Here is a 25859-nt window from a genome sequence, read left to right as displayed (position 1 = left end):
GCAGAAATCCAGGACTGGCCAAAAAGTCTCCCTCCTGGAATGGGTAACTTGGCAGCTCTGATAAGATCCATGGACTAAGTCTGGGATAGTATACAGGATCAGCTCCTATGATGTTAGTGCTGTGCTGGGAGGGTCCAGGAGATGGCAGCAGGCAGAGGCGGCTCTCCCCAACCTCCCTCCCTCTTCTCTCTCTCCTGCTTCTCTTCTCTCTGATCTGTCCCAGATTGTACCCTCCCTCCCTGTACCCGGACCCTCCCCTTTCTCTCTATCTGCCATTAGAAGCTGAGCAGTGCATGTACTGAACCAGCAAAGAGGGAGCCAGGGTTAGAAATCGCACTGTGGAGAAAGGCAGGAGAATGGCTGCAGGGCTTTGTGCTGAGCAGGTAGGAGACTGGCAGGAGGTGGGCAGCAGGGGATGCAGTGCCAGGCAATGTCATGCAACCTCTAATACGCACATGGTGCATGGAGCAAGCAGATGAAAAAGAAAGTTCTTCTTCCTGGTTCCCCTTCCTTCACAGGGGCTGGAAATGGTGCTGTGGAGAAGGGCAGGAGAATGGCTGCAGGGCTTTGTGCTGAGCAGGTAGGAGACTGGCAGGAGGTGGGCAGCAGGGGATGCAGTGCCAGGCAATGTCATGCAACCTCTGATACGCACATGGTGCATGGAGCAAGCAGATGAAAAAGAAAGTTCTTCTTCCTGGTTCCCCTTCCTTCACAGGGGCTGGAAATGGTGCTGTGGAGAAGGGCAGGAGAATGGCTGCAGGGCTTTGTGCTGAGCAGGTAGGAGACTGGCAGGAGGTGGGCAGCAGGGGATGCAGTGCCAGGCAATGTCATGCAACCTCTGATACACACATGGTGCATGGAGCAAGCAGACGAAAAAGAAAGTTCTTCTTCCTGGTTCCCCTCCCTTCACAGGACTGCTGCTCCTGAGCCAGCAAAGAGGGAGCCAGGGCAGGAGAATGGCTGCAGGGCTTTGTGCTCAGCAGGTAGGAGAGACTGGCAGGAGGTGGGCAGCAGGGGATGCAGTACCAGGCAATGTCATGCAACCTCTGATACAAAAGCAGAAGAAGAAATGAGCCTGGCACTGCTCAATCCTTTCCTGGGTCTGCAGAGAAGAAAGTCCTGGTCTTTATTCCTTGCAGCTCCTCAAGCTCTTCTTCCTGGTTCTCTTATGGCTTTATGATGCTTTTCGTTTTTGCTTCCTATAACTTAAATTCTCAACCAGGTCACCTCCACCTCTCCTTCCCTTAGTCCATTCTCTCAACCCTTCAACCCCTGCCTGCTTTTCTTCCTTTTCTGAAATCACTGAAGAGGAAACTACATATCTTATTTCCTCCTCGAAACTATCTGTTCCTCTGATCCTATTCCCACCCATCTACTTAACACTATCTCTCCTACTGTCACCCCTTTTATCTGTCATATCCTCAATCTTTCACTGTCCACTGTGACTGTTCCTGATGCTGTAGTCACACCACTCCTTAAAAAAACCTTCATTGGATCCTACCTGTCCTTCCAACTATCGACCCATCTCCCTCCTCCCTTTCCTATCCAAGATACTTGAACGTGCTTGTTCACCGCCGTTGCCTTGACTTTCTTTCATCTCAAGCTATTCTTGATCCACTTCAATCTGGCTTTCGCCCCCGTCATTCAAACTGAAACAGCGCTTGCTAAAGTTTCCAATGATCTGTTCCTGGCCAGATCCAAAGGTCTCTATTCTATCCTCATCCTTCTTGATCTATCTGCTGTTTTTGACATTGTTGATCACAGCCTACTCCTTGTTACGCTGTCGTCATTTGGATTTCAGGGTTCTGTTCTTTCATGGTTTTCTTCTTATCTCTCCCAGCGTACCTTTAGTGTATACTCTAGTGGATCCTCTTCTACTTCTATCCCACTGTCAGTTGGTGTACCTCAGGGATCTGTCCTGGGACCTCTTCTTTTCTCCATCTATACTTCTTCCCTTGGTACTCTGATCTCATCCCATGGTTTTCAGTATCATCTTTACGCTGATGACTCCCAGATCTACCTCTCCACACCAGAAATCTCAGCCGAAATCCAGGCCAAAGTATCAGCCTGCCTGTCTGACATTGCTGGCTGGATGTCTCAGCGCCATCTGAAACTAAACATGACCAAGACTGAGCTTCTCATCTTTCTCCCTAAACCAACCTCTCCTCCTCCCCCATTCTCTATTTCTGTGGATAACACTCTCATCCTTCCTGTCTCATCAGCTCGTAACCTTGGGGTCATCTTCAACTCCTCCCTCTCCTTCTCTGCACATATTCAGCAGACTGCTAAAACCTGTCGTTTCTTTCTCTATAATATCAGCAATATTCGCCCTTTCCTTTCTGAGCACACTACCAGAACCCTCATCCACACTCTTATCACCTCTTGCTTAGACTATTGCAACTTGCTTCTTACAGGTCTCCCACTTAGCCATCTCTCTCCTCTTCAATCTGTTCAAAATTCTGCTGCACGACTAATATTCCGCCAGTGTCGTTATGCTCAAATTAGCCCTTTCCTCAAGTCACTTCACTGGCTTCCTATCTGTTTCTGCATACAGTGCAAACTCCTCTTATTGACCTATAAGTGCATTCACTCTGCAGCTCCTCAGTACCTCTCCACTCTCATCTCTCCCTACATTCATCCCCGAGAACTCCATTCACTGGGTACATCTCTCTTATCTGCACCCTTCTCCACTGCTAACTCCAGACTCCGTTCCTTTTATCTTGCTGCACCATATCCCTAGAATAGACTTCCTGAGCCGGTACGTCAAGCTCCATCTCTTGCCGTCTTCAAATCTAAGCTAAAAGCCCACCTTTTTGATGCTCCTTTTAACTCCTAACCCTTATTCACTTTGTTCAGAACCCTTATTTTATCATCCTCACTTTAATATTCCCTTATCTCTTGTTTGTCCTGTTTGTCTGTCCTAATTAGATTGTAAGCTCTGTCGAGCAGGGACTGTCTCTTCATGTTCAAGTGTACAGCGCTGCGTATGTCTAGTAGCGCTTTAGAACTGATAAGTAGTAGTAGTAGTAGTATTGTGGGTAGGCCGTTTTGACAGTGGCTGTTATGTCAGGGACTATTATGTCAGGAGCTTTTTTGTCAGGGCTACTTTGTTGGGGCCATTTTGTCAGAGCTATTTTGACCAGGTACCGTCCAGTGACTCACCACAGCCCCCACCTGCCCCCCTTTTCAGCCCCCGAGTTCCAGTTCCAACCCCAGCCCCACCTGCCCGCCCTCAGCTTCCCACAACAGCCCTCCTTTCCTTCCTGCTGCCCTGCGTTTAAAACTTTTATTTTACCTCAAGTCACAGTGGCGGCAGTGAAAGCAGAAGGCTCGCCTCCAGCCTTCCCTTGCCTCTCAGTGTCCCGTCCTTGTGGAAACAGGAACTGACATCAGAGGAGGGCTGGACATTGAGAGGGAAGGGAAGGCTGGAGGCAAGCCTGCTGCTTTCACTGCCGCCACTGTGACTAGAGGTAAAATAAAAGTTTTAAACACAGGGCGGCAAGAAGGAAAGGAGGGTTGTTGTGGGAAGCTGAGGGCAGGCAGGTGAGGACTGTGAGCTGCCTGCAGCTGGGGCTTGAACCGTGAGCCTCCTGGTGGCGCTAAGCATGGCTTGTGGTGCTCTCTAGAGGTCGGCGTCCCCCTACCATGCTTACCGCAGACATACAAAAATGATTTTCTTCTCTTAAAGGCGCAATTAGGGCTAGGTAGTTCCATCAACATTACAGTACGCAATTGAACCCTCCAAGACCACAACGAGGTTAGCTGAGGTCCAACCCATGCTTGTAAAATACATTTTCCCCCACATTGTATGCCTTGCTTATCAACAATCATTTACCCGCCCCTCGCAGACCGAATTCCCCACTCTGATCCAGAAGGGTACCTACAGGAGAGCAGAATAATATTTGTCCCACCACTCTCGAGAAAAAGCTGAAAAGTAGCTTCCAAAAAATCCAAATAGATAACTCCACATAGCATGAAAAAAGGAGGCCTGTGGACTTTGACGTTTATCTTCCGCCTGGACCGATATGCTCATATCACCCCTCTCCTCAAGTCACTTCACTGGCTTCCGATCAGGCACCGCATACAGTTCAAGCTTCTCCTACTAACCTACAAATGCACTCAATCTGCAGCCCCTCATTACCTCTCTACCCTTATCTCCCCTTACGCTCCTTCCCGAAACCTCTGCTCACAGGACAAATCCCTCCTCTCAGTACCCTTTTCCAGCACCGCCAACTCCAGGCGCCGCCCTTTCTGCCTCGCCTCTCCCTATGCTTGGAATAAACTTCCTGAGCCCATACGCCGAGCCCCCTCCCTGCCCATCTTCAAATCCTTGCTCAAAGCCCACCTCTTCAATGTCGCCTTCGGCACCTAACCACCATTATACCTCTATTCAGGATATCTAGACTGCCCCAATTTGATTGACTGCACATTTTGTCCTTTAGATTGTAAGCTCCTTTGAGCAGGGACTGTCCTTCTTTGTTAAACTGTACAGGGCTGCGTAACCCTAGTAGCGCTTTAGAAGTGTTAAGTAGTAGTAGTAGTAGCACAGGTAAGGGCCCTGTGGTCTTTATCTACCTACATTTTTCTATGTAATTTTCTATCAATACTAGCCGTTCAGCCCGTAAAAACGGGCTAGTATAGGAGGGGGGAGGTTGAAAGGCCCCCCCACCCCGCCGCCGAGTTTGCCGCTGCCGCTCCCCCTCCGAGTTCGTCCCCCCCCCCCCCCCCCGGAGCCGTTGCCACCCACCTTCCACCCGGTCGGGCCCTCGCTCCGCTATTGAAACAGCGAGGGCACGCAGCACACGGCTCTACTGCTGAGCTGCCGTGGCCTTCCTTCTTCTCTGCCTGTGTCCCGCCCTCGTGTGACGTAACGTCGTCGAGGGCGGGACACAGGCAGAGAAGAAGAAGAAAGGCCGAAGGCAGCTCAGCAGAGCTGTGTGCTGAGTGCCCTCGCTGTTTCAATAGCGGAGCGAGGGCCCGACCGGGTGGAAGGAGGTGGCGGCGGCGGCGACTCCGGGTGGGGGGAGCGTTAGCGACGGCGGTGTCCCTCGCAAATGCGCAGTAGAGACCCTCTCTGTTCCGCCCTCGTCATCACGTATTGACGCGGGGGCGGGGCAGAGAGGGTCTCTACTGCGCATTTGCGAGTGAGTACGACACTCGCCATTTATATATATTGATAAGGTGCCACCAGCAGGCTACGTCTCTTCCTGTTTCCTTCATCTTACCCTGCTGATGGCACCCATCTGTCTACTACTACTACTACTACTATTTAGCATTTCTATAGCGCTACAAGGCATACGCAGCGCTGCAATAGCTGGTGAGTTATGGCGCTATGAGATACACCTGAAAATACCAGCTGAATTCCTCTCTTCATTAATCTCAGGCCGTTCAGTTGTAGCAAACTTAAATTTATAATTTCCTTACAGACTGATTTCTCCAGGCAGTGACATTTGATATCCTGTGTCTTTGCCTTTAGAGAATCTTCTCCTAGTTAGGCTTCTGAACCCTAGAGGAAACTGAATCTAGGGCCACACATGAGGGAACAAATCTGGTAATTTCTGAGAAGAAAGAGTCCTGGGGACCAATTTTCCATGATATAATGTTAGGAGAATAAAGTCAGCTGAACTCTAATGCATTCTGAGCTCCTCCACCTGTCACCAAGTTGGTTTCTGGTTTGTGTTTCAGGTGCCAGTGACGTTTGAGGATATCGCTGTCTATTTCTCCCAGGAGCAGTGGGAGTATTTGGATGAAGGCCAGAAGGAGCTTTACAGGGAGGTGATGAAGGAGAATTATGAGACCCTGATCTCACTAGGTAAGAACTGCATTCTCTGCATTTTTAGCAGACAGAGGGGCTGATTTAATACAAGTAATTTGAGACATTACATGTACCTCCTGTAGTCCAGAAACTTCCAAGTATGATTATACCTTATTTCAACCCTGCTTTCTATCTGAGGAAGGCAGTGTTAGATCCAGGACTGAGGAATCTTTAGACTACCCTGTGTGTCTTACCAGTTTTCTTCCTTTTAAATCAGAGACATCCTCTTCCAGTTCTCGGAGCAAGGCTGAAAGCCAGGGGGAGGGACACAGATAATCAGGGCCTGGCAAAACAACAGATGACATTGAAGCAACTTTTAAATCTAATCAAAAGTGTGGCGCTGTGTTCATAAGCCTCATAAGCCTCTCGTCAGCTAATGACACTGAAACTAGTTTTATGTTTAACAATTTTTATTGATGACTTATCCAAGAACAAAAGCAACATAACAGTCAGTAGCAGTGTACAAGAATACACATAGCCGTGAGTACTCCAGAAAACCCCTTAGAAAGGAATTGTCATCAGTTTTTACATTTTCATCCCCCCACCCCTCCAATTGTCATAAAAATAAGAGATACGGTCATAAAACATCCACCTTTCAGAATTATAATACACCCTATATAATATCCCACCCAGTGTAAGAGCATACCATTAAGGAAGGAGAGAGTTCTAACTCTTATGATCCCCCCCCCCCCCAATCCCAGCCTCGCCCGTCTCTGAATTCCTATATCCTAGTCCCCTAACTCCATCCTCCCTCCCTAAACTGTGAGGCTGATTTTCAGACTGCGGGAGTTAGACTAGCTAACTGAGAGCTGATACTCGGTGCTGGGACATTTATGGTGGCCAACACTGAAGATCCGGTTTAACTTTGGCTTGCCAGACTTTAACCGGCCAAGCCGATATTCAGCACTGGCCCGTTAAAGTCAGACCGGCCAAAGATATTCCAGAGTTTCACATGGCCAAACTTGGCCAGTCTGGCTTTAAAAATTGGCGGATAACCGGTTATATTGCCCGATAAAACTGGCCAGTCGCTAGCTGGTTATCCTGCATTTAATTGACCAGGTGCTGATCCTGGCTGATCAAATACAGCTGAATATTAGGGGGGGGGGGAGGTGGTTATGATTAGAACAGCAATGTGCTTGTTCACAACTATGTTACAATTGGAGATCATTCAGAATCATGGAGCAAGACTTTGAATACATGATTCCCAAATCAGCCCAAACCACTTTTTGCATTTCACAATGAGGCAAGCATCTCAGACCTCCCATGCGGTCAACGTATGAATATAATTGTGTCAAAAAATTAGAGCAGTGCTGTCGGCATATATGGAAGGCGTTGAAATTTTGGGGGTGGGGGTGTGTAGGAGTATTTACCTGAGATCTCACCTTTGCTGGTCTCGGCCTATACAGCCATTATTATAACAACTAGTAAAACATGCCCGTTTCTGGCGCAAATGAAACGGGTGCTAGCAAGGTTTTCCTCCCGAACCCCCCCCCACCCCGCTCACCCCTTCGGTGTTGTGAAGGCACTGACCGCCATTGTTGCGGACCTCGTCAACGCATGCCAACGCCACCTTTAATGTGCTGAGTCGTTGGTTGTGAAGCCACTGACGCCATAGCTCCGCCCTCGACGTCATCACGTTTGACGCGAGGGCGGGGCCCCAACACAGTGATTTCGGTGGCTTCACCACCACGAACCCTTCGAACCGGAAGGAAGTGCCCGGAGGAACTGACAGTGACGTCAGTGTCCTCAGAATGTTGAGGGTGAGTTTTATTATATAGGATATGGATTTTACAGCTTTTGGCATCAGTAACCAGCTTTGTCAAAGGAACATTACTGCTGAGCATAGCATGATGATTTCATCCAAGGACATATCCTGTGTTGCAAACTGGCTGCTATCTCCTGGGAAGATTGGAGGAGAGAGACACATGGCTCCAGGTGTATGTGAGCAGACAGGGAGGTTTGCTTCGATAACAGAACAGTTTCATGGCTACAACAAAGACTCTCTTCCTGTCCATGAAGCTGGCTGGACGTGATTACACCATCTGTGATTGGTCCACAGGTATCATCTGACCCTTGGATACCAAAAGTTTGGACTGAAGATAAAAGAAGAGAGGAGCCAACCAGAAGACTTGCAGGTGGATAGAAGGCTCTGAATAGCCAGAGACTGATTTTCCTAAACACCAATGAACTGCCTACCTTGTAACAAATTCACAAGGTTCGCTCAGCTACAGTTTACGGCCTTACTTATGACTGTGTAATCTGTGTCCAGAAGACACAGGGAATGCCCTCCCGCGGGAGGTGGTGGAAAAGAAAACGGTAACGGAATTCAAACGTGTGGGATAAACATAAGGAATCCTGTTCAGAAGGAATGGATCCTCAGGAGCTTAGCCGAGATTGGGTGGCAGGGCTGGTGGTTGGGAGGCGGGGATAGTGTTGGGCAGACTTATACGTTCTGTGCCAAAGCCGGTGGTGGGAGGCGGGACTGGTGGTTTGGAGGCGGGGATAGTGCTGGGCAGACTTATACGGTTTGTGCCAGAGCCAGTGATGGGAGAAGGGGCTGGTGGTTGGGAGGCGGGGATAGTGCTGGGCAGACATACATGGTCTGTGCCAGAGCCGGTGGTGGGAGGAGGGGCTGGTGGTTGGGAGGAGAGGATAGTGCTGGCCAGACTTATACGGTCTGTGCCAGAACCGGTGGTGGGAGGCGGGGCTGGTGGTTGGGAGGCGGGGATAGTGCTGGGCAGACATACATGGTCTGTGCCAGAGCCGGTGGTGGGAGGAGGGGCTGGTGGTTGGGAGGAGAGGATAGTGCTGGCCAGACTTATACGGTCTGTGCCAGAACCGGTGGTGGGAGGCGGGGCTGGTGGTTGGGAGGCGGGGATAGTGCTGGGCAGACTTATACGGTCTGTGCCCTGAAAAGGACAGGTACAAATCAAGGTAAGGTATACACAAAAAGTAGCACATATGAGTTTATCTTGTTGGGCAGACTGGATGGACCGTGCAGGTCTTTTTCTGCCGTCATCTACTATGTTACTATGTGTCCAGAAGACAGATCTCAGACGTAATTCCTGGACTGAGAGACTCGCTGCAGCGTCAGCTGGAGTCTAAGAGGAGGAATCCGCTTCTTTACCATTAGAAGTCTGCCACAGACTGCAGGGTGAGATAACAGGATTTACTACTTGTGGTCATGGGGTTAATTAGTTCTTTGCTTTGTCTGTGACAGATGGGTTTTATGTCATGACTTATGGTCTATGAATTTAGCTGCTAACGGTATTTTGCATTTGGACGTGTGGTGTAACTTCGCATGCTAATCATTAGGATATCAGTATTGTGATTGGTTGTGTAATCACTCATTTAGTTAGTCCATTAGGATAATCATATTCCATTATGTATATTTTGGGTGATAATCTATTTTTATAGCAAGTTATTTTGTATTTTGCTTTTCATTTGCTTCAGAACTATTTATATATATATATATATATTTCTTTACTTAATAAATAATAATATATATTCCATCTGTGGCATTGTTCCTTTTTTTTACAACAACTAGTTAGTCACGAACCCTTAGATCCCTGACAGATAACAGGTTAGTGATTCCTCCTCTTGCTAGGGCTAGATGGGAATCTACACGGAATTCGGCTTTTTTCTATCTGTCTCCCTCTCTTTGGAATGGCCTTCCAAAAGAGATCAGACTTGAGAAATCTTACTTTCATTTTCGGAAACTTTTGAAAACCTTCTACTTTATCGAGTATGTAGATCAGAATTTAGAATAATGGAAGAAAGGTTATAAATGGGCATCTGTAATATATACTAAGTCAAAACTGTATTATCTGTCTGTGTAGATTATATTATGTATTTAATTTTGTATCTGCAGTGTTCTCCTGTGTATTAATCATGAGTTATATTGTTTTCATCTTATGTAGCTAGTTTGTTGGGTTTGCTGTGCTTTCCTGTAATGATTGGAGTTCTAATGTTTGTCCAATTTGTACTTATTGTACTGCTTTTTTTTTTGTTATAAATTGTAAACCGTTCTGTCTTGCAGTAGCAATAAGATACGGTATATAAATTGATGTAAATAAATAAATAAATAAATAAATTGGGCTAAAGAGGTACGCTCCCCTAGACACGAGTCCAGAATAATTGCTATTTAGTAGTGTTCTGACAGCTAAGTACCTCTGGATACCTACAGGTGGTCCTTGAAAAAGCGGCTAGTCGGCGAAACATGCAACATGTCGGATTGAAGAACCCCCCCCCCCCCCCCCCAGCCGACTTTATTCATTGAAAGTTAAGTGACTTACCATATTACAAAAAAAGTGAAAGATTTGAGATGATAGTTGAATCTTACTAAGAGTATCAAGTTTAACAATTTAAGAAGATTAAGATTTAATACTAGGGGCTGGTGACAGATTTGGGGCGGTCAAATGGGGTATGAAAGTTTATTCACCACTTGATCCCTAAGCTAAGCTCCTTTAAATCCATAAAAATATGTATTGACACAATTATATACAAGCTAGGATTGTCTCTTTTGATGATATATATAATTTGTGAAGTATATTTTTACTCTGCCTTATGTTGAAGTCAATGTATGAATAACATTACGCCATTGCCAAAAAGATGGCGCAGTATCTGGACACCAAAGTTGTAGTATATATTTCATGCCCACAACACTAGCTTTATGTAAAAAGTAGCACCTTCCCCTTAGTAAGAGACCCACAGTGATCCGTTCCCAAATAATAGGCCCTGTGGCGATAGTTTTAGCTGTTGATGAATTAAACTCTCAACAAAGGACAGTATCCTGCGCCAAAACCTTTGACTATTTTCACAGGCCCTGAGAGTATGCTCCACATTTAGCTCATAGTGGGGAAGGTGTATATTCTGCATAAAAAGCTTGCTTAGGTGAAAAAATAGTCTCTTGTCAGTGTTCAAAAAACCATTCTTTATAATAGCATTATGCACAACCAACGGGAGCTGTCTCGATGTTTTGCCTTTGTATCGCTCCATAGTGCGACCGCACCTCGAATATTGTGTGCGATTCTGGTCGCTGCATCTCAAAAAAAGATATAGTGGAATTAGAAAAGGTACAGAGAAGGGTGACGAAAATCTGTTACTTGGATAACTGGTAATTCTAGAGCTAATACATGATAATGGGGATGGGACGACTTCCCTATGAGGAAAGGCTGAAGCGTCTAGGGCTCTTCAGCTTGGAGAAGAGACAGCTGAGGGGAGATATGATAGAGGTCTATAAAATAATGAGTGGACTGGAATGGGTAGACGTCAATCACTTGTTTACTCTTTCCAAAAATACTAGGACTAGGGGGCATGCGATGAAGCTACAAAGTAGTAAATTTAATACGAATCAGAGAAAATATTTCTTCACTCAATGTGTAATTAAGCTCTGGAATTCATTGCCAGAGAACGTAGTAAAAGCAGTTAGCGCAGTTTAAGAAAGGTTTGGATTGCTTCCTAAAAGAAAAATCCATAAACCATTATTAAAATGAGCTTGGGGAAAATCCTTCTTATTTCTAGGATAAGCAGCATACAATGTATTGTACTGTTTTGGGATCTTTCCAGGTACTTGTAACCTGGATTGGCCACTTTTGGAAACAGGATGCTGGGCTTGATGGACCTTCGGTCTGGCCCAGTATGGCAATACTTATGCTAAGCTGTTTTTATAAACGCTTTCTTCCGTGAACAGCGCAATCTCCACTCCATTCCCAGATATACCCTTGGCAGCTGAACGCAGTCCTTCTCTCGGATTTTCTTCTGTGAACACCGAAGAGAAAGTATTTGTTTAGCACGTTCACTTTATCCTTATCTCTCTCCACATATCCATTCTTAGAATCTTTCAGTCTTGCAATTCCATTCCTAGCTTTTCTCCTTTCCCCAACATATCTGAAAAAGTTCTAGTTACCTCTCTTTACATCTTTAGCCATTTTTTCCTCTGCCTGCGCTTTTGCTAGCCGTATTTCCCTCTTTTTTTTTTTTTTTTTGTTACATTTGTACCCCGCGCTTTCCCACTCATGGCAGGCTCAATGCAGCAGGTAATGGAGGGTTAAGTGACTTGCCCAGAGTCACAAGGAGCTGCCTGTGCCTGAAGTGGGAATCGAACCCAGTTCCTCAGTTCCCCAGGACCAAAGTCCACCACCCTAACCACTAGGCCACTCCTCCACTGTTGCTACTATTTGAGATTCTACATGGAATGTTGCTATTCCACTAGAAGTCGGCCCTTGCAGATCACCAATGTGGCCGCGCAGGCTTCTGCTTCTGTGAGTCTGACGTCCTGCACATACGTGCAGGACGTCAGACTCACAGAAACAGAAGCCTGCGCAGCCTTCTACATGGAATGTTGCTAGTGGAATAGCAACATTCCATGTAGAATCTCCAATAGTATCTATTTTATTTTTGTTACATTTGTACCCTGCACTTTCCTACTCATGGCAGGCTCAATGCGGCTTACAAGGGACAATGGAGGGTTAAGTGACTTGCCCAGATTCACAAGGAGCTGCCTGTGCCTGAAGTGGGAATCGAAATCAGTTCCTCAGTTCCCCAGGACCAAAGTCCGCCACCCTAACCACTAGGCCACTCCACTTCTTTGAGTTTAATCCAGTAATCTTTTCCGTGATCCTCTTGTTTGGTTCCTCTGTATTTCTTGAACACAGCTTCTTTTGTCCTTATTTTTTCAGCCACTTGTTTGGGGAACCATGTAGGCTTCCTGTTTCTCTTGCTTTTGTTTACTTTCCTTGTAGAAAGGCCTATTGCCCTATTTATAGCAGCTTTCAGCTTGGACCACTGCGCTTCCACTTCACCTACGCATACCAGTGCCTTCAGGTATTCCCTCATTTTATCAAAATCAGTACGTCTGAAATCCAGTACTTGGAGTTTTATGCGTCTGCAGTCTGCTTTTGCTCTTATATCAAATCATATCGTGTGATGAATACTATTGCTTAGGTGGGCACCTACTCGGATGTTGGAAACACTTCCTCCATATGTGCATTATATCCTGCATTGACTCTTCTCCCATGGATTCCATCACCATTTGTCTGAGTAAAGCCCTTTGACAAGCATCTATGATCTCTCTGCTTCTGCCGACGGGATGTTCCAATCCACATCAGGCAAGTTGACGTCTCCCAGCAATAGCTCCTCCCGTTTCATACCAAGCTTATGGATATCTTCTGTCAGATTCTGTCCAGCTTCTCCATTTGTGCCAGAGGTCTGTAGATAAAATCCATGTAGATACAGTTTCCATCTTCTCTTTTCAGGATGATTCATATAGCTTCTTCCTTTCCCCAAGTTCTGTGCATTTTGGCCGCTCTGATATGGTTTTTCACATACAGTGCCACTTCTCTACCCAGTGGCGATCCTAGCCGGCATGACACCCGGGGCGGAGCGCCGATGCGCCCCCCCCCCTGGCGAAATGACACCCCCCCCCCCGGGTGCAAGATGCTGGGGGGGTGCCGCGGCGCGCGCTTGTCAGCTGAGTTCGCTGACTTCGCTAACTTCGCTGCAGCTCCCTCTGCCCCAGCCGGAACAGGAAGTAACCTGTTCCGGGGCAGAGGGAGCTGCAGCGAAGTTAGCGAAGTCAGCGAACTCAGCTGACAGGCGCGTGCCGCAGCACCCCCCCAACGGCGTGCACCCGGGGCGGACCGCCCCCACCGCCCCCCCTTGGTACGCCACTGTCTCTACCTCTTCGGCCCTCTCTGTCCTTCTAAAAAGATTATAGCCTGGTATGGTCACATCCTTTTCATGGGAATCATTGAACCATGTCTCTGTGATAGCAACAATATCCAAGTTTTCCTCAAACATCAGGGCTTGCAAATCTTGAGAAGAGTGTCTACTTTGAAGTGCTTCACATCTGGAATTTCCTTTTTCCTGTCACAGAAATATGTAGTGCAAAGAAAACAGTGAGGTGGATCCAGGGAGGATAACAATGAAATCTTTTTTGGGGTTGCCTTAAAATACGTACACCTCACTGTTTTGTTTGTACTTCTCATGGTTTCGTGAGGGTTGTTCCTCTTGTTTCGTACAGAAAGATGTAGCCCATCATTACAGTACAGCCTGTTATTTTTCATTGTACTACCCTATCCTCCTATGTATCTCATACCTTCTTCTTTACCCAAGCTTCAAGCCACTTATTTTATGTAGGTCTTTCCTCTCCCTTCCCATATGTAGAAATAACTTCAGAAAAAGCTGCAGTCTGAACCAAAGACTTGAGTCCCTCCCCAAGCTTCTGGAACTCTTTCTGTGCTCTAGATCTGTCATATATTTTCCTGCCTTTTCTGTGGATTTGAGGGACATCTTATTTTGCCCAGAAATAACTGGAAACCATGGGCCTGGAGAAGCTCCAGCCTGGTTAAATCCCACCGAGCTGTCTGCCTGCTGATATGAAGCTACTAAGTAATAAATTTATGTTTAAATCATCTTTATTCAAACCAAATACACAATAACAGAACTGTTTTGTTGCAAAAATGGAGTTTTTACATTTTCTCCCCTTTCCCCCCCCCCCACTCCCCCCCTCCCTTCCCCTTCCCTTATATTAATATCACAATGTTCATACATTCAACAAATAACTTCGTGCAGATGGAGTTAATGTATTCCACAGGGGCGCCCACAATTGTTGGAATTTTTCCCCTGTCCGTGATTCAAAGTTGACAATCTCTACCCTCTCTACCCGCATCATCAACAACATTTTCGAACGCCACTGTTGCAGAGAGGGTACTTTAGTGGTCAGCCACTCCAATAAGATAGTCTGTTTGCCAACTATTACCGATCTTGTCACAAACGCTGTAAAACCCTTCACCAGGGGCTGCCTCAATTGGGGTTGTCCAAACAACAGGACCGGATCATAGTTCCAACGTTGATGCCAGATGTCATTAACATAGTTTATAATAGCTTTCCAGAATCCCTGTATGCTTTTGCATGTCCAGAACATGTGTCCCAAATTGGCGCCTTCCGCTCCACACTTCGGGCATTCCCCCCAGGGTGACAGACCCATGTAGAACGCTCTTCTAGGGGGGATATGCAACCGAAAAGCAAATTTGTACTGTAATTCCCAATGTGCAGACTGATACGTCACTTTTCTGACTGATAACACATGAGACCGCACCAAAGCTGGTGTAACCTCCGTTTCCAAATCTGCTGTCCACTGTTGGGATAAAGTCTTATAATCCGGTTCTGGCATAGTGTCTTTTATGTGCCTGTGGTGATGGGAAAGTGGCACTTTATGTTGGGCCCCCAGGGAGAAAGCCGACGCAAGTTCCTCCTGAGCATCTTCCGCCAGGTGCTCCCAGGGCAGAGACATCACATAATGCTTTAACTGTTCATAATGGAATCGCTCCCTTTCAAGAAGACCGTGCTCTGTTTTCAGGACCTCAAACGATTTCATGTGCCCTTCCCGGGTCAGCACCTGCAGTAAGTACTCCAGTCCCCGCTTTTTCCATTTCCTGAATGTCCCATACATACTGCCCGGTCTAAAGGCCAGGTTGTCACAAATGGGCAAATATGGCGAGATCTTTGTCGAAAAATGATGCATCCTGCTAACCCATTTCCAGGTTGCTGCCGCTGTCCTCATAATTAGGGATCGTTGCAAGACCTGTGGTACGGGTGCCCCAGTCGAGTGCAAGTAATTGCTAAAATGAGTCCCTGAAGCTAAGCTCAGTTCCACAGCAGTATCTGAAAAGTCACTTATTCCGCGGAACCAATCGTTTATATTTCTCATTCCACAGGCCACATTGAAGTACCTCACACTCAAAAGTCCTAATCCTCCATACTCCCCTGGTACGCACAACACCTTCATCGGCAAGCGAGCTTTTTTGCCCCGCCATAAGTAATGTTGAATCGTTCTATCCAATTTTTCCTCATCCTTCTTCTTCAAGTATAACGGCATTGTTTGTAAAACATATAGCCACCTCGGGGCCATTACCATATTGTATAGGGCTATTCTGCCCAGCAAAGAGAGAGGCAGTGTTGTCCACGTTTGCAGGCTATTTCTAGTATCCGTTAGCAGTCTTTGTATGTTAAGGTCATAGAGTTCTTTACGTTCTGCAGAAACCCAGACTCCCAAATATTTGAATGTACCTTGAGCTACCTGGAAAGGTATCTGCCCCCCCCCTGCTCCACCCTCTCCCTCTCCCCCCACCTGCAGCACCACTGATTTTGATAAATTTAACTTAAATCCTGAGATATGACCATACTGTCTAATACGTTCTAATAGAACCTTTGTAGATCTCTGCGGGTTGGTCAACGTTAGCAATAGGTCATCCGCATATGCCAGCACTTTAATTGACCGCTCCCCCACCTGGACCCCCTCTACTTTCTGTTCCGCCTTCAGCGTGCGCAGCAGAGGCTCCAATGCCAGCACAAACAACAGGGGAGAGAGGGGGCATCCCTGCCTTGTGCCCCGCTTTATTTCGAATTCCTTACCTTTCATACCATTAACTAACACTCGCGCTGTGGGGTGACAGTAGAGAACCCTAATTATGTCTAGAAATTTGCTAGTAATACCCATATGTTCAAGCGCCTGAAATAGATAGCCCCATTGCACCCGATCAAACGCTTTTTCCGCGTCTAGGCTTAATATCCAAGCCGGCTCAGCTGTCTCTGTGCATACCGCCATTGCCATAAGCAATCTGCGAACATTTTGTGTAGATTGCCGACCTCTCACAAACCCCACCTGTTCAGTACCTATCAATCGAGGTAGGCAGTCAGCTAATCTTTCAGCCATCACTTTGGCTAAGATTTTAATATCTACATTTAGTAGTGAAATCGGCCTGTATGCGTCTGCACTATCTGGTGACCTGCCCGGCTTGGGAATTAATGTAATTAGAGCCTGGTTTGCATATGCAGGGAATTGGCCCGTATCTATTACACCCTCATAGTACTCCAACAAGGAGGCCAACGCTTCTGGGGCCAGCATTTTATAATATTCCCCCGTATACCCATCCGGGCCTGGAGCTGACCTAAGCTTTAACCCCTTAATCACTCTTTTCAGTTCCTCTAAGGTCAAAGGAGCGTTCAAACCTTCTTGTTCTTCTTCAGTTAGCCTGTCCAGGCCAGCTTTCCTCAAGTATTGTTCTATTATTTGTGTTTCACTTAAGGCCCCATCTGTATATAGTTTGGCATAATGCTCATCAAATATTCGTGCAATTTCCTCTCTAGAGTGTACCAAGGACCCCGCCTGATTCCTGACCGCTACTATGGCCCTAGACCCCCCCCAATTCTTGATCACTTTTACCAACAAGGGTCCCGCTTTATTTCCAAATCTACTTAGCTTATATTTGTAATATATAGCGGATCGTGTCTCTCTCTCATGCAGGAGAGTGTTCAACGCTATCTGGACTGCCCGCACTCTTTCTAAAGACTCAGGTGTGGGTCTGCGCATGTGTGGGCGTCTAGCTCTCTGAAATTGCTTCTCTAGGTGTAGGATACTAGCTTGTTGTCGCTTACGCCGGGCGCTACAATATGCAATAATATCTCCCCGTATCACTGCCTTGGAAGCACTCCAAAACAGCACCGGTTGTGTTTCTTCATGAACCCCATTAGTATTAAAATATGTGTCCCACTTCTCCTGTAGATATGTCTGAAAGCGCGCATCTCCTTGTAGATATGCCGGGAACCGCCATCCCTTCCCCCCCTCCCTATCCGCCGGGACAGCCATATCCAGCCACACCAGCGCATGGTCAGAGACTTCCTCCGGACCCACCTCTGTGGCCCGCACCCAGGGAAACATGGAGGATTCTAACAGTATATAATCTAACCGGGCTAGTGTACCATGTGCCCGTGATCTATGTGTGTATTCTCTATCCCCAGGGTGTAATGTTCTCCAGACATCCACCAACCCCAACAGCTTCCGAAAAGCACTGAAATCTTTGCGCCTTTGGCCTTGATAGTGTGGTGAGGTGGGGCTCGAGGTATCTATCTCAGGGTCCGAAACCATATTAAAATCCCCAACCACCATCAGTTTCGCCATTTTATACTGTAAACAGGCGCTTCCTAAGGCCGCATAGAAGCCGGGTATGTACTCATTCGGGCCATATACATTTACCAGCAAAAATTCCACTCCTTGTATCCAAATCTTTAAAATAAGATATCTCCCCTGCCCACCCTGGGCTAACACCTCTATTTTACACGGAAGTCCTTTTTTAGTCAGGACCGCCAGGCCCCCCCTCCTCCCCTGCGCATCCACTGCATAACACTCTCCCACCCAAGTCTTTTTCAGTTTAGCATGTTCTTGGCCATTCAGCCGTGTTTCCTGCAGACACGCTATATCTGCTTTATGTCTACGCAGTGCTTGCAAGATCTTATAACGTTTCGTGGGGGTGCTAATCCCCCCCACATTCCACGTTATTATCCGTACTGGCATGATGCTCCTAAAACTGCCTCCGCGACCAACCCTTGGGCTCCTGCATGTGTACCTACATCTGCTAATTCCACATATCTCCATCTTCTATGCACAGTTAATCTGGTGATACATGATAACTCCCCCTTCCAACCGCCCTTCCCCCCCCCCATTCCCACCCGCCCATGCTTCCTGCTATCTATCCCCTTTTCCATATTCTAGGCCTCACCTAGCTATGGAACTGTATCACGCTTTCCGGCTACTGCCCCCCACCCTTCATGTTCCATATGTGTGGATTGCTTTTCGCTCTACTCACAGTCCAAACTCTGCACCCCTTCTATTTCAGGGCCTGTTATCAGATTCTTGCCCTGTTCCCGTGATATCTTTGTCCCGGAGGAATTTCCTCGCAGCCTCCACTGTTGGAAATGTATGCCACTGGTCTTGCAGCTGCACCTTTAATTGTGCTGGATATTGTAAGGCAAAACGAATTTTTTTGTTAATTAGCGCAGTGCACAGAGGGTGGAAGTGTTTACGTTTGGCTTGTACCTCTGCTGAGAAATCTTGGAAGATCAAAACGTTCTTCCCATTATACTTAAAAGTCTCTCTCTTCATACGAAAGCCCTGTAAAATTTCCTGTTTGTGTCTATAGTTTAACAGCTTTGCTACCACCACTCGGGGTCTTCCCTGCGCCTCCATCTTTCTCCCCACTCGGTGGGCCCGCTCCACCACCACTGGCCCCATAGAGTCTGTTAAAGCCAATTCTTTCGCTAGCCATGTTTCCAGCCATACCTCCAGATTACGTTCCGGGAGCGATTCCGGGAGTCCCACCAGTCTAATATTATTTCTGCGTGAGCGGTTCTCCAAGTCTTCCAACTTGGAGGTATGCGTGTCCATCTGCTGTTGTAGACTAGTGATATCCGGCCCATATGCACGTGTCTCATCTTCCATCGCTGCTATACGCACTTCGGCGTCGCTCACGCGAGTTTGCAGGCCTGCTAGCGCGGTTTGGATCCCTTCCAGTTTTCTATCTAGCGCTGCCCATTTCGGCTCCCACGCTCTAGTCATCGCAGAAGTAAGTTGTTCTAGCTGCGCTTCTGAGAACACCACCGGCGCCCCATGTGCGCCGTCCGCCATTTTGTTTTCGCCGATCGCGGCTTTGTTTTTCTCTTTTTTCGTGGTCTTCGGTGCCTTGATCGCGGGCGTACTACGCAGATATTTATCCATGTGGTGTTCACACGCTTCGGTGCGAAAGGACACTTCGTGTGCAATCCTTAATTTATGTATTTTGCGGGTGAGGGTTCGGGAGCCCAAGCAACCTGCTGCCGCTTAGCTCATAGCACCACGTGATCCTCCCGCTTCCAGCTTTTTAACCTGCTCCTTTCTCCACCTCCCAGAAGGCCAGGGGACCACGTCCATTTCCTTCTTGCCAGAGCCCATAGGATGAGTTGAGAATCCTAAGTAATAAATTTAAAACAAATCAGAGCAAATATTTCTTTACTCGGTGTGTAATTAAACTCTGGAATATCTTTGCCACAGAATGTGGTAAAAGCAGTTAGCTTAGCAGGGTCTAAAAAAAAGGTTTGGATAATTTCCTAAAAGAAAAGTCCATAAGCCGTTATTTAGAAGGATTTCGGAAAATCCATTGCTTATTTCTGGGATAAGTAGTATAAAATCTGTTTTACTCTTGTATTGGCCACTGTTGGAAGCGGGATACTGGGCTTGATGGACCTTCAGTCTGACCCAGTATGGCAACTTTTAATTCGAATGCTATTAACTAGGCAATGCTGCTGAATATTGGCTGTAACTGGCCATGCTGAAACCTGCCATTTGAGGGGCGGTCCAGAGTGGAATCAGGGTGGTCCCAGAAGATACGTACTAGTGTCTGCGTAGCTAACCAGGCAAGTAAGTCCGTATAAATAGCAGCCCTAACTTTGACTGTTTAGCTCTGTATGGTACAGCACTGAATGTTTCCCATACCCGCATAATCTGGGTATTTTCACTCACTCATATATTGAGTTCCAATTCCCAGACATAGCCTGACATTGAATATCCAGGTCTAACTTTGCTGCTGACAGTCAGTGTTTAAAAAAAACCAATGTTTGCTCTATGAACATCATTTGTCTTTCAACTTCTGTCTTTTCTGCAGAGCTGATCTCGGAACCCCTGATGAGGTTGTAGCAGTGATTTGTAGGGACATATTATCATCTCCTTTGTGCCGGTTATTTATCTTGTTCTGCCTCCATTTGAATGGAGGCATTGGGTTGTGCCCTTGAACTGTAAATCCCTGTAATCTGTTGTTCTTTGTAACCAGCTCTTTCTGAGCACATGCAGTGTTGCCATATAAAAAAAAAAATTCCCACCCAAAACCCGCCCAAAAACCGCACACACCCCACCCCCGACGTCATCACCCCCACCCCTTCCGTCATCACCCCACCCCTGCCGTCATCAACCCCGCCCCTTCCGTCATCAACCCCGCCCCCACCGTCATCAGCCCCACCACTTCCGTCATCAGCCCCGCCCCCACCGTCATCAGCCCCGCCCCCACCGTCATCAGCCCCGCCCCCACCGTCATCAGCCCCGCCCAATATGTCATCAAACCCCGCCTCTGTTGCCATTAGCCCCACCCCCCGCTGGCCGAAAAACCGCCCAAAAGCCGCACAGAAAAAAAAACAAGCCCAAAAAACCGCAACCCGCCGCGGGCAAATGTTTCCCGCGGCGGGTTGCGGAAAACCGCCCAATTGGGCGGCAAAACCGCCCATCTGGCAACTCTGAGCACATGTTCAGCTCCCTGTGTCTTCTGGGACTCTTTCTATTGGCTTGCTTTGTTCTCTGTGCATCCTGGGCAAGTTGCCCCCCCCCCCCTCTCTCTCTCCATAAGGTCTGTAAAAGTCAGTTTGCAGCATGTCTCCTCTGTAAAGTGGAACCACCTATACTGTATTCTGTTGTATGATATCTTCAAGATACTGTGATTTTATTAAGATTTCACCAATCTAAACAATAAACAGCATTACCAGTCAGCGAGTTGCTGACTGAGAACAGACTCCCCAGTTTGTAAGTCAAAAACTCTTGTCCAGCACGTCTGAACTGTAAGTTAATTTTCCTTGTTTGATTATTGCATTAAAGAAAAGAGTTTAGTTCAAGAGTTCTGAGTCTTCACTCTGGTTTAAACTGAATGTCAAGCCTAGTATAAGTAATACTTGGTAAAGACAGAACGTACCTCTTTCTCACTTTTTCTGCTGTTCAAGATACAATGATTCTCAGATTCCTCAGCTTTATGATGGATGACAGTTAAAGAACTTCCCCCTCCAATTACTGCTGTGCAGTTAATAAGCCTCAATTTTCTTTGTAATTCCTAGGCACAGACCATGAAAGCATCAATCCCGAAGTATTATCAAGAATGAAACAAGAGCAAGAGCCTCATGTCTGGGATTCAGAGAAGTCAGGAAAGAGATACACAGGTGAGTGCTTGCTAATAGCAAATTAATACTGTACAGACTAATTGGAAATATATTACATGATACAAGTGAGTAATAATCAGTATCCTACAGAGTAAGAGTAACATACAGATGGAGTATTTCTTAGTGTCCTAGCCACATCAATCTGTTCAAGTGGGTTGTGTCCCTTTCCTACCAGCAGATGGAGGTAGAAAGCTGCCTGAGATTTCCAATGACAACACTAGGATATAGGCTGTTGCTCAGCTGGAACTTTCCAGTATTTCTCTAGCTCCAGAAAATATTAAGGTGTTAAGCTTAGGACCAGTACCAGCCTTAGCTCCCCGATGCACTGGTCTTTTGGTCTACTGCCGTAATCAAGCCTAATGTCCTTGTTCCGGCCTCTAGGCCATAAGCCCAGAGGCGTTGCCAGACTCAGTATTTTGGATGGGCCCAGAGGTAAATTGGATGGTCCCTTCCACCCCCCCCCCCCCCCCAAAATATCTTCCCGGAGATATTTTTTTAAATACACTTATTTTTCATCTACCTCGCATCTCCCCTCCTCTTCACCATGGTGTCCCGGCATCTGTGTTTCTGTCTCTGAACCCCGTCCTTTCCCCCGGTGTACCATGCATGCATCCTCAGCTCCTGCAGCAATTCATTCTTACTGCTTGCGCTAGACCTGCAGGCTTTCCATCTGCCGCATGCCCGTGTCCCGCCCTCACTGATGTCATTTCCTGTTTCCTGTCTGACAGCCAATGGCCATGGCCACTGTCTCATGGCTGTCATTTTCTAATCGCAAAGAACTTTGCTTTTGTTGCTTGTCAGAAATTCTACGTCTTTTTTTTTCTCCATTTTTCTTGTATTCCGCTCCTTACCTACATCTGTGTCTGAGATTGATTTTCCCTTCTTTTCTTTTCACCTTCTATCTTCTCTGCCTCTCTACCCACTCATAGCTAGATTCCACTTCACACTAGCTTTTACTCTCCCACTCTTACTCCTCTGTCAACCCAACTCTTTCTTTCTCTTACTCCTCCCCCAGACTGTTATTGCTCCTCTGTCTTTTATTCTTCCATTTCCAAATAGCTGCCTCCGAAGCCTTCAGTCACCTTCATTTTGCTTCTCATCCCTTCACCAACCCTAGCTCCCTTCCATGTCCCTCATCCTTTCCTTGACCTCCAGCTCCTGTCCTCTATTTAGCTTCACCTACCCCTTTCACCTTCTCCCTACCTCCACCTTCTCTCATTCCTTCAGACTTATCCCTTTCCTCTGTCTCTCACCTCCTTTCCAGACTCTTTGTCCTTCATTTATCCATGCCACCCTGCATTTTTATAGCTGTTTCAAATACCCCAGCTCATCTACTATGCCCCTACCCATGCTCTACTCCGTTTTCTTGCCCTTCTTCCCTCATTATCATCTAATCCCTGTATCCCCACTCAAGTCTTTCAGTTTGCTCTCCCACCGTCCTGAAGTCTCATTCAATCGTGAAGTCCCCATACTTTCACCTAAATTCTGAAACCCTCTTTTCACCCCTCCCAAGTCATCACCTAATCTCATTCCTAAAAGCCATTCTTTTAGGGGAGGGGCTGGGGTGGTGGTGCACTTGTTACCCCTAGAAAAACTGCTTGAATATCTTCTACACCTGTCAAAGTCAGATCTGAAGACCACCTCTGTAATTGGAGCTGATTACCATGTCGAAGGTCAGCCCATCACTGTTTAGCCAACAGTTGTTTGCTTTATGAGGAGCTTGCTTTTACTAAAACCTTTCTTCGAGGCCACAACAGTGCCATGGGATCTCAATGTTGTCCTTACCCAGCGGATGAAAGCTCCTTTTAAGCCACATGATTTCTGCCACCTGACCTGGAAGTTCTCATTTTTGGTGGCAGTCACTTCAGCTTGCAGAATCAGTGAGCTCCAGGCATTAGTAGCTGATCCACCTTTTGGATTTACCTTTGGTTGACTATTGTCTATGTTGATTGTACTAGTAATTGATTGAGGTGACTTCAGACTTTGCAGATTAGTGTAGCTTGGCTGATAAGCCTAACCATCTCTCTGAGCTCATGTGCACCTTTCTTTAAATTAGTCACCTTATTTTCTAACTCCTCTTACTCTCTTACCTATCTACATGTTCCAACTTTGCTTATACCCTACACCGTCAATTAAAATGTTCTATTATGTATTGGGTTGATATTGTAAGTAGTATACTATGCAAATCCAAAAAAAATGTAGTTTGAAAATAATTTTTACAGTTCTAGCACCTAATTCACAAGGAAGCTACCCTTAAATGAATTATTAAATAAACATGACCTCAAATTTCCTGATAGGACCAACACATAAAGTGATAAATATGCCACTATCAAACGCGGGAGTCCAGTAATATCATTGGTCAGAAATATGAGGTAAGAGGAGAAAAAAGAACCAGCATAAAAAAATTCCCCTACAAAGGGAGAAAAATTGCTGGTTAAAAAAAACCCCTCCCCCCCCCCCCCCAAAAAAAGGTGTGAAGGTACAATAATGCACATAAACAGTAGAAAAAGGGAAAAATCCCCAAATTCAAAAAACCCAGTTCAAGCTGGCATGCTGCCTCCAAATGGAGAAAAAAGGCCACCAGCAATCCAAAACAATTATCTATCCAGAAAAAAAGGGGAACAAAAAGAAAAAACAAAGGGGCAAACATCAACTTCAACCTCCCCTCCTCCAAAACAACCCCCCAAAATGTCACTTAGCTTCAGAAAGCTTTCATTGCTCCATCATGTCAGGAAACAGGACATCCACGCTGGAATTCAAAGTAACTGCAGACTGTCTAAAACTTCAGCCCGGTGAAGTGCACTGCCAGATCATCGTGAGCTTAACAACATCTTCACATAACATTTTCATATAAACAAAAGTCTCATTTTGGGGTCCATTTTGGGGGGTTGTTTTGGAGGAGGGGGGGGGTTTGAAGTTGATGTTGCCCCCCCTGCACATTAAGACACAAAGTACCATGAGCTGCTACGAGAGGTCGGGCAGCCATTTTACCAAGGTGCCGCAAGGGGCAGGAGCAAGGGAGTGGGGCTTACCTTCACTGTTGTGGGGGAGGCGGGAGTGGAGGGTCTTGCGGAGGAGGAGTGTCAGTGCACGGGGGAGGGGAGGGAAGGAAAGAGGGGACATTGAGACGGGAGGGGGCTCGGGGGCTTTTATTATTTTTTTAAACCGAACAAAAAATTATTCAGGTGCTGGCCTGATATTCAGAGCCGGCACCCGCATGGCTAAGTGACCTTATTTAGGTCAGCTCTAGAGAAGAGAGGTTCCTGCTGGCTTAAATTGCTTTGACTATCGGCTCCTTTGTTTTTTGGGACCTGCCGGGCATTTATGACCCAGAATGGCCACCATCAGAGACAGGATCGTACACTCGATGGAGCATTGCATGGCTCGGCATTGCTTTTCTTATGTCTATTTAGAAAGTCCGAAAAGGCACTTTTTAAATATTGACTTGAATGTGATTATATGTTGTATCTGCACCTCTCAGCTTGGAAATTGTTGTGTTCCCAGCATCGAGAGAGAATGAGAGTGGCAAATTTACAAAGTGGTATCGTATTACTGAACTCATTAAACTGCTTTCATCTAAAATAATGCCCAGTGTTCACTTTGTTTTTATTTTTTTTTCCATCTAGAAAAGGATGATCTTAGCAGCAGTAAATCAGAGACACATCACTGGAAGCTCAGTGAGAACCCTAAAGGGGAAAAGGCCTCCTCAGAAAGAGTCAAAGAGGAAACTTCTTCCTGTTCTGATTGGGAAGAAAAGGGAAAACATCAAAATAAGCTAGAAAATTCAACAGTAGGCTCTGCTCTGTGTGAACATAGTACTGGTACTATCAACTCTAGAGAGGGAGAACAGAGACACCAGACAAAAGATCAAAAATATTTATGTGATGTATGCAAGGTATTCCTCGGTGATTGTGTAGCTCTGAAATCAGATACTGAAGAGAGGCCGACTACATCAACAGACAGTGTGAAAACCTTCAGTCAAAATGGAAAATTACAGGGACGACAGAAAACATGCATAAAAGAGACATATTTTACTTGTTCTGAGTGTGGGAAAGGTTTCAGTAGGAAAATGGAGCTAATGCAACACCATAAGAATAATCAAGAAACTAGACTAAGTATAGAATATGGGAAAAGCTTATCAATGAAGACCAGAAAAATAACACCGATAAAAAAATATCTTCAGGTCTCGATTTTGACAAAAGCTTCAACCAAGAAGAAAACTTCACAAGAAATGTAAAATTAAACTCAGAAGAAA

General features: G+C 46.3%; 1 protein-coding gene across 2 annotated transcripts; it reads left to right on the top strand.

Moving 5' to 3' along the window:
- Positions 1–276: 276 nt before the first annotated feature.
- Positions 277–25859, top strand: LOC115464428 (zinc finger protein 786-like). Of its 2 annotated transcripts, none has more exons than XM_030194818.1 (4): positions 277–383; positions 5686–5812; positions 21503–21604; positions 25231–25859. In XM_030194818.1, the coding sequence occupies exons 1-4, from the start codon at positions 357–359 to the stop codon at positions 25839–25841; spliced, it is 867 nt and encodes a 288-aa protein (XP_030050678.1). In that variant the 5' UTR covers positions 277–356; the 3' UTR covers positions 25842–25859. The 2 variants fall into 2 exon arrangements, with proteins under 2 accessions (XP_030050678.1, XP_030050673.1); XM_030194813.1 differs by lacking the exon at positions 277–383 and adding an exon at positions 953–983.

Source organism: Microcaecilia unicolor, chromosome 1 (assembly GCF_901765095.1).
Source record: "Microcaecilia unicolor chromosome 1, aMicUni1.1, whole genome shotgun sequence".
In the NCBI taxonomy this organism is placed as follows: domain Eukaryota; kingdom Metazoa; phylum Chordata; class Amphibia; order Gymnophiona; family Siphonopidae; genus Microcaecilia; species Microcaecilia unicolor.
This window is presented reverse-complemented; position numbering and strand designations above follow the sequence as displayed.

Bases quoted from the DNA above. Each gene is read 5' to 3' on its own strand.
- LOC115464428 (XM_030194818.1), top strand. From the start codon at position 357: ATGGCTGCAGGGCTTTGTGCTGAGCAG. The intron at 384-5,685 runs GTAGGAGACTGG...TTTGTGTTTCAG, and splicing joins CAGGGCTTTGTGCTGAGCAG to GTGCCAGTGACGTTTGAGGA. The intron at 21,605-25,230 runs GTGAGTGCTTGC...TTTTCCATCTAG, and splicing joins GTCAGGAAAGAGATACACAG to AAAAGGATGATCTTAGCAGC.